Consider the following 8,708-nt stretch of genomic DNA (forward strand, 5'->3'; position numbering starts at 1 on the left):
GTAGGGAACTGGGATTGGTAGAGAATCCCGATAGCAGAAACCTGGAGCTGCAGAACTGGGGAGGCTACATGGAGGAAGTATGCAGAGAGATGAGGCAGCTGGCAGTTGGAGACATTTTTAAAAGTAGTTGTTTAATAATTAAATTTTTTTTGTTTTATATAGTAATTTGCTCCATTTCTCAACATAATCTTTAGTTAAATATGAGTATTTATGACTCACATTTGTTTTAGAAAGATGGAACCAAGTTTTGAGTTTTGCTTCCAAGGGCCATGGCAAGAATCAAGACTGCCATGGGATCCCAGTTTTTTATCTGGGTTGCAGAGGGGAGTCTTGACTATTAATAGCAGTATAAAATCTATGCAACAAACTGCTATTATTAGGTTGCCTGGAAAGTCATGGCATATTTTCCTATGTTTTTCTATGCAAGAATATGTCATGACTTTCCTGAAGACCCTATAGTTCACTGAAAGGAAGAAATCAGTATCTTCAGGAGTAACAGAAAAGGACATTGTGGGAAGAGTAGGACTCACACTTGTCTTTAAAAAATGGATAGAAATTTTTCAGAAAGAAGGAGAGGAGAGAGGGCTTACTACATAGAACCTTTGCATGGGCAGAGCTGGGGGAAGAGAGTTTATATGGTGTTTTAGTGGAATTCTGAAGAGAACTTTTGGATTATGACAATGGTTATTTGTTAAGAAATACTGAAGTTATGTCCAGATAACTTAGGAGAATCATGTTGATAAGAGCTTTGAAATCCAGATGAAAAGTTTGTGCGATGGTAAGTGGGCAAGCTCTGTGGGAAGGTTTTGAGAAGGAATATCTAATCATTAAGATTTTCTTTTTAAAACATTAGTTACAGTGTGATAATGGTTTGGATTGCAAAGAAAAGAATCTAAAGACCATAAAAGGAACAAAGTGGGATGCTGCTGCCTGAAAATGATAGTTTAAGAAGACAAGGAAATCTTAAATTTTGAAGGAAATAAAGCACAACTTGGAAAGACTAAATGATGAAAGCAATTTTGAGATGGCAATCTGGAACAAAATGGCCTTATAAATAGAAAGAGGATAGTCAAGCAGAGGAATCTGACTAAGTGGGCAAACATAGGACTGAAGATTTGAAGTTTCAGCATGATTTTTTAGTATAAATGTGATGAGATCAGTTGGAATAACTGGAACAAAGATGAAAACTTTGGGTTAATCCACTGATGCAGCCATTGTTTGCAATGGCATCATTCCCTGAAATTTTAATAGGTTCATTGAAGGGTTGAGAGTAGACAGACAAAGAATAAATTATCCAGGGAGCTTTCAGATGGAAAACTCTAGAAGTCAAGAGGGGAAAAACTTCCAAGAGACATAATCCTGTTTCTCTAATTTAATGAAGGGCCAAAACCCAAGAATCATCCTAAATTGTGTTCCTTTTTTGATACCCAGCACTCAGCCCATCAGTTAGGTTTACTGAATCAGCTGTTAAGCATGGAACTTTACCATTCTACCATGGCCAGCTCACCAATAGCACTCACCAGCGGTACAGTAATAGTCCAGTAAATGATCTCACTGCTTCTCTTGGTTTCCACAGCTTAAAATTCTGAGTGTTTCATCTAAAATGTAGGTCAAATTTTGCCATTCTTCTCAGAACCCTCCTGTGGCTTCTGCTCATAGAACAAGATTCAGTATTCTTGCCGTGGTCCCCAAGGCCCTGGATGACCTGACTTGACATCTTTTGAGGCTTCAGCCCTATTCTCACCACTTATCTCTATTTGGTCTAGCCATCCTGAGCTTCCTTGGTCCCCAGCCCCCTAAGAGATGCTAAATAAATGAGAAGAGGAATATGTAACATAATATCAGGTAGTATGTTACCTGATATACTCACAGGTGAAAAAGAGAGCCCTTTGAACCTAAGTCTGCTTTTGCTGTTCTTAGTACCTAGATTCCATTGCCCACACCTTCTCTCTACCACTGTCAACACACATATGTTTTAACAACTTGCTTTTTGTACTTCCTTTTATTCTGTGATTATATCGAATGTCTGTTAGTCATTGTCCTAAACACTGGGGATCCAGAAGGGGAGGAGAAGAAAGCAGGTAATAGTCTTTGTCCTTGTGGAGTTTCCACTCTAGTGGGAGGAAATAAAATGTTGCATGGTAGATAATGATGAGTTCCAAGGAGGAAAATAAGGGAGGGGAATAGGAAGTCTCAGCATTGCATGTGGTGAACATGAGATAGAATTCTAGGGAGAGTGGATGGCCCCTCTGATGGAATTCTTCAGGATAGACTAGAAAAAAGCTGATAGAGCAAAGTTCACCACAAACAAGCTGAGAGAAGGAAGAAAAGTGGCTATCAGGGAAAGATGGACCCATGGATGAGGATAGAGAGGCAGCTCTCTCAGATTATGCACGAATTTACATTTCTCTCTCTTTCATGTTTCTTCACAAAATTTTTATTACTTAATATTATATTACATATTTATCTTTTGAGTTTAATATTTCCTTTTCCCCCCACAAGCACATAAGCTCCACAAAGACAAGACTTTAATATCTTTACTGTAACTGTATCTGACTCAGTTTAAGAACTCAATGTTTTTGAATAAATTATTGATTGAGTGCAGGAAGGAGGGGCTAGAACATAATAACTACGGAAGAGTGAAAATGGAGAAAAGGTTTTTGAGTTTGGCAGGAAAGTATTTACTGGCCTGGTAGCCTTTATGGGTCTTTGATAATACACTAAGTCTTGGGCTGGGGATGGAGAGAAAGGATTAGAAGAGACCAGATAAAGAGATAGCACCTGGTTCTTAGCTTCCTTGACAACAGTAAAAAAAAGTAGGTGTTGGGACCAGCAGTTAGCATAATCGCTATGTTGCTGGACTCCCACAGTCGACCGCGGTTCGCGTCCTGGACCTGGTGGTTTAAAACTCACGCTGGGCACATGTGCATGCGTGCCCAAGATCCCAGGAGGAGAAGGGATTGCGGCTTGGCCATTTTGCGTGTCATGTGTGAGCAAATGTTCCTTAAAAAAAAAAAAAAAAAAAAAAAAAAAAAAAAAAGAAAGAAAAAAATAGGTGTTAAGAGCTGTCTATGATATGTTGGATTCTTTTCCTTGGTCTTGTTTATTTATGATTTATTTATCTTCTTAAATGGATACTTTACCAAATTGAGCATGTGTTGTTATGCTGATCCAGTGCGTTCCTTGGAGAACTGACAAATCCCACCTTGCTCATTGTTAGCATAATTTTAATTAATGTGTCTTAAACCCCATGTTAAGACTTAGCTATAATCTCATTTACTGTGTGGGAGGTGTTAATCTGTTTCATGATTTAGGCAAAAAGCTTAGGAAAGAGATATCCCCAAACTGCAGAGCATGAAACACAGCTAAGCCTAAATGGCAGAAAAACATTTCCGTAATGAAATGAGTTAATGTATGTGAAAGAGCTTTGTAAGCAAGATTAAAATAGACAAATAATGTAATTGAAAAGACACTGTATGTCTTCTTATCTCAGCCTGAAAAATGTGGGGCACTCAAAGCTACAACTATATTATCTTATTATAGAAGGCAAATCCTATGAAATCAGATATTTACCCTACAGTATTTAAAGAGAAATCCTCAAGACTATGAATTGTTTATCCCCAAATCTTTTAAACATTCTATGCTTTTAATCTGAAGACTATATAATGCTAGGAAAGAAAAGAAAATTCTGTCCTGGAATAAAGATGGTAAAACTTTGTAAGTAAAACATTTCGGGGATGAGGGAGCATATCTGATCCTAATTGGAAAGCCCAAACAAGGCAGGTAGAGCTCAAAACAAAGATTGCAAAGTTAATTAATTCCTTGAGACCGTGTTAATAACTCCAAAACCAGAAATGATCTGCTGGAGGAATCTTATTTTTGTTAATCTTAGAATCTTCCATCCTGTCTGATTCCATCATAAGGAAAAGTTACTAAAGAAAATTAACACATCTTAAGTAGGATCATCATGGATTATAATAAAGTAGTTATAATTGAAACATTAAATAGCTTTTCTCATAGGCTTATTTTGTAGTAACTGTTAACTATTTTTGAAAGTGATCTGTGCTGCTTATATAAAACCGGTCAAAAAATATTTAGTGCAAAGTTGGAGACACTTAATATGTAGATTTTTTTTTGTATATCATCACATCAGATTAAAACTTTAAATGTTACGTTAAGGGCCAGGTGGTGGTGCAGTGGTAACATAACTGGACCCACATGGAAAAGGTCCTGGGTTCACGTCCTAGTTCTGTGCCCTGGGCTGGCTGGGACTGGGGGTGGATCACAGCATGAGGACCCTGTAGGGGGGGTGCCTGTCTCTCTGTTTCTCTCTGTCATGGAAGAACTCATTAAAACCTTTTAAAAATTATTTCTTTAATTTTATTTATTAAAATAGCTCCCTAGCTAGCTCCCCTAGCTCCTACACCAGCACATGAAGGCTCTTGGGCCCCTTTTAGGCAGCATCGGTGGGATGCTGTCAAAAGTTGAGACGTACGTACTCTTGAGAGTATGTCTCCCTAGCATCCAGGTGAGCTTCGCATCCCATATTCTTGCCCATCCTGCTTTAGAGCCTCAGGCTCCATCTTCACCCCCCTCAGTGTTTTTACTGAGTGGATGTTAAGCTCTTACTCTCTGTCTGCTGTCAGCAACCAGTCATGTGTCCAGTCTTCTCAAAACACCAGAGGCTCCATGGCTGTTGCTGTTGGATCAAATCCCTCCCTCATTTGCTGGAGACATTGTTGCATCTATGTAAGATACAGATGTTTAATATATCTACACATTTTTTTTTTTAATTTGATGAGAGGGAGTAAGAGAGAGAGAGTGAGAAAGCAAACTGCCAAGTTTGGGACTTGAACCATAGTCAACTATGTGGGAGTCCAGCACCTCAACCACCATGCCATCTGCTGGCTATAAAAAAATTAAAAGTTTAAAAAAATCTGCCTTAAATAAAAACTAAGAAAGATACATTTTAAAGTTATTTTAAAGTTGTTTTCTTGCAAAATGAACATTAGAAATATGTATTTTGATTACTTCCTAGAATATAAGTATAAAAAGTATTTTGAAACAGACAAAAGTAGTTTAGAAATGGTTTTATTTATATTCCCTACCCATAAGGCTTTTATTTCTCTTGATTTGAGTGAAACAGAAAATGGCAATGATGGACAGCTACACAGCATAGCTGTTGCTAGGCTACATGTGTGCCCATTTAACCTGCTTCTTGACAGCCCACAGTTTTCACAATACTATGTAAAAACATGCCTTTTTTTCCTGGAATGGGAGTAAAGGGAGGGCTGACATCCTCTCCAGGCCATGTTTGTCTCACAGGTTAGAGAGGATGCAGGAGAAGGATACATACACAATGAATATACTTCAAAAAACTGACAGTTCCACAGCACACAGCAGATAACGGAGACGGATGACACGGTTGTGTCTCAGCGTGCGCTCAGGGATCCTCAGATCAGGAGCAGACAGGAGCTTTTGCCTTACCCTGTCTTCTCCATTTTCCTTTTTACTGTCTATTCCCCCACCTTCTCAGGGACTTACAAAATACATAAAGGGGGCATTCTGAGTCTCTCTCCCTGAGGGCACAAACACATGCATTCACTTGTCTCTTTCTCTATCATCTAAAGAAGTGTATCTGCAGAATGTTTGTTTTCTGTGAGTCCTGTACAGTGGGTCTTAGGATTCCCAAAGTAATGGAAGACCTGACTTTGAAATGGTACACTCCATCCCCCAACTCTTCCAACACCCTTTCATTCACTCACACAGGTGTGCCCTCACTCAAGGTGCCACTAACCCCCCCTAGCTCCCGCACCAGCACATGAAGGCTCTTGGGCCCCTTTTAGGCAGCATCAGTGGGATGCTGTCAAAAGTTGAGACGTACTCAAGAGACCTCCCTAGCATCCAGGTGAGCCTCACAACCCCCTATTCTTGCCCATCCTGCTTTTAGCACCTCAGGCTCCATCTTCACCCCCCTCAGTGTTTTTACTGAGTGGAGGTTAAGCTCTTCCTCTCTGTCTGCTGTCAGCAACCAGTCATGTGTCCAGCCTTCTCAAAACACTAGAGGCTCCGTGGCTGTTCCTGTTGGATCAAATCCCTCCCTCATTTGCTGGAGACATTGTTGCATCTATGTAAGATACAGATATTTAATATATCTACACAAATATTGGTAGAAATATAAAAATCCCTTTAAAGAGGGAACCAGCAATTAGCGTAATGGCTATGTCACTGGACTCCCACATAGTCGACTGCGGTTCACATCCTGGACCCTGTGGCTTAAAACTCACGCCGGGCGCATGTGCGTGTGTGCCCAAGATCCCGAGAGGAGAATCTAGGAGAAGGGACTGCGGCATGACTATCCCCCCTGGGGGGTGATTTCTCGCTGTCTCTATGTCTCTCTCTGTCTGTCTGGTGAACGCATGTGCCCTATAGCGAAAATCTCTAAAAAAAAATCCCTTTAAAGAAATGACAGAAGTAAATATGGCAGTGATAATGGGATATTTCTTTTCTTTCTTTCTTTTTTTTTTTTTTTTTAATTGTCAGAGGGCACCTCTGACAAGAGAGAGAAAGAGAAAAGCAGAGAAGCAGGGAGAGAAAACACTCCCCCATGCCATGGGATATGGTCACACCGCCGCCATCTTTGCCATTTCTCCATCCAAGATTTGGGGGCATGCATGCACACATGCTCAGCATGTTTATCAAGACACTTGGAATTCAAACTGTGGTCAGCCATATGGGTTCTACTTTCCTTAAACCACTGGACTGTAGGGCTGGCCCAATGCAGTCATTCTTGAGATGCACACCAGTATTATTTACGTAGCACATTCTCTTCATAGTATGTACATAACTTGACTCTTAGTGACATTATGATCTCTTTTCTGATGTGGGCTCTGCTATTCAAGATTTTTTTGTCAACTCTATATGTTCTGTGTTTTTGTACAGTTTTAAATGAAGAGCTTGTTTTTCAGATTTTAGATGAGGATGACACTGATGTTTCATTGAAACAAGAAAAAATGGAAGTTCCTCTTACAAACAAAGGTAAAAAAAAAGAATTTGACTTATATATATTAGCTGTAATGTTTGAGGCATTTCTCCCTCCCTCTCTACAAAATTTACCAGAAGCCATATGTGATCTTTAGAGAGGGTAGGGGGAATGAGAAAGCATCCCCGTCTTCCCCCATGGGAGATGGCCATGCCACGATCCCTTCTCCTCCATTTCTTCCTCCTTTTGAGATTTTGGGCACACGTGCACCTGCATTGGGAGCTGGGAGTCAAACCATGGTCAGCCATGTGAAATCTTGCTGTCTACATATGGGGATATACATTAACTATTACGGTAAAAGGCCAACCTGATTCTCTTTTTTTAATATTAGACCATTGGGCTCAAGTAGCACAGTCATTATTTTCATTGTGATAATTTTGTTCTGATAGGAGTTTTAAAGCCCTTCTTAGTCTCCTTAGTGTTACAACTCATTTAGCTTCATCATTCCCGATGCTTCTTTACATTGATCCAGGCCATCACTTTGTGTTCACTTTTGGTGGTAAGTTCTTCCTTCATACTTCATTGCATAGGTAACTTAGTCAGCTGTTTGTTCACGACTTTCTTTTCTTTTCTTTTTTTTTTTTTCTTTTGGAGAGGTTTTCGCTATAGGGTGCGTGCACTCGCCAGACAGAGAGAGACATAGAGATAGAAAGTGAGAAATCCCCCCCCCCGGGGGGATGGTCACGCCGCAATCCCTTCTCCTCCATTCTCCTCTCGGGATCTTGGGCACGCACGCACACGTGCCCGGCGTGAGTTTTAAGCCACCGGGTCCAGGACGCGAACCGCGGTCGACTACGTGGGAGTCCAGTGACATAGCCATTACACTAACTGCTGGTTCCCATTCACAACTTTATTTTTGAACCCAGTAGCGTAGTATGTAAGGCGTCATCACACTTTTTTATTTATATCTTATTTAGGATAATTCCACAATCAAGATTTCCTTTATAAACATTTTTTAACTTTAAAGCCAATCTGCAATAACCTTCTCAAATGTACCATGCCTTCAAGTGTGATCCTGTTGAATTTCCAAGTTGTAATGGAAAAAAAAGTTAATATAATTTTGATACTGAAATTAATATTTAATTTCAAGTATTTGTCCTGAATTTGGCAGAAACAAATTGTGAACCTTTTTTCATAATTGTAGTTATAAATTAGTTGACTGTTGGGCTAAAAGATTTCACTTTGTGTGCAGGTCCGTGAGTAAAACCAATGGTGACCATAGCATGATTGGAAAGCCTCTGTCTGATCATTCTCTTTTATATTTTACCCTGAGGAGTCCAGTAAATCCTTGGTCATTTACCCACCATCTAAAATGTCCCTTGTTTCTGTCCTGTTCTACTTGGCCTTCAATAGCCCTGAACTTATTGGCAAAGGTTTACTTAGTGGAACAAGGTATCAGGATGGTAATAACAGAATTCTACACATAGGGGGCAGAAGGACACATTGACTTGCATATTCAATTCCAAGACTCTCTTTAAAACAGAACAAAGGAATCATAGGATTTCTGCTTTACTGTGTACTGAAAACAAGCCATCAACCTCTCTGAATCTAGAATTCTTTTTTTTTTTTTAGAGAGGTTTTTTTTTTTTTTTGTTTTTTTTTTGTCTTTTGCTATAGGGTGTGTGCACTTGCTGAGAGAGACAGAAAGAGGGGGAAGGGGAGAAAC

At 39.7% G+C, this 8,708-nt stretch overlaps 1 protein-coding gene across 1 annotated transcript in view; it reads left to right on the forward strand.

Annotated features, from left to right (window-relative positions):
- MORC1 (MORC family CW-type zinc finger 1) overlaps positions 1-8,708 on the forward strand; it is a 195,307-nt gene that overhangs the window by 158,072 nt on the left and 28,527 nt on the right. The window contains exon 23 of the mRNA XM_006164206.1: positions 6,969-7,038. Coding sequence (XP_006164268.1) covers positions 6,969-7,038 — 70 coding nt within the window. The remainder of the gene's footprint in view (positions 1-6,968; positions 7,039-8,708) is intronic.

The sequence above is a fragment of the Tupaia chinensis genome, unplaced genomic scaffold (assembly GCF_000334495.1).
Source record: "Tupaia chinensis unplaced genomic scaffold, TupChi_1.0 Scaffold143593_1, whole genome shotgun sequence".
Classification (NCBI taxonomy): domain Eukaryota; kingdom Metazoa; phylum Chordata; class Mammalia; order Scandentia; family Tupaiidae; genus Tupaia; species Tupaia belangeri.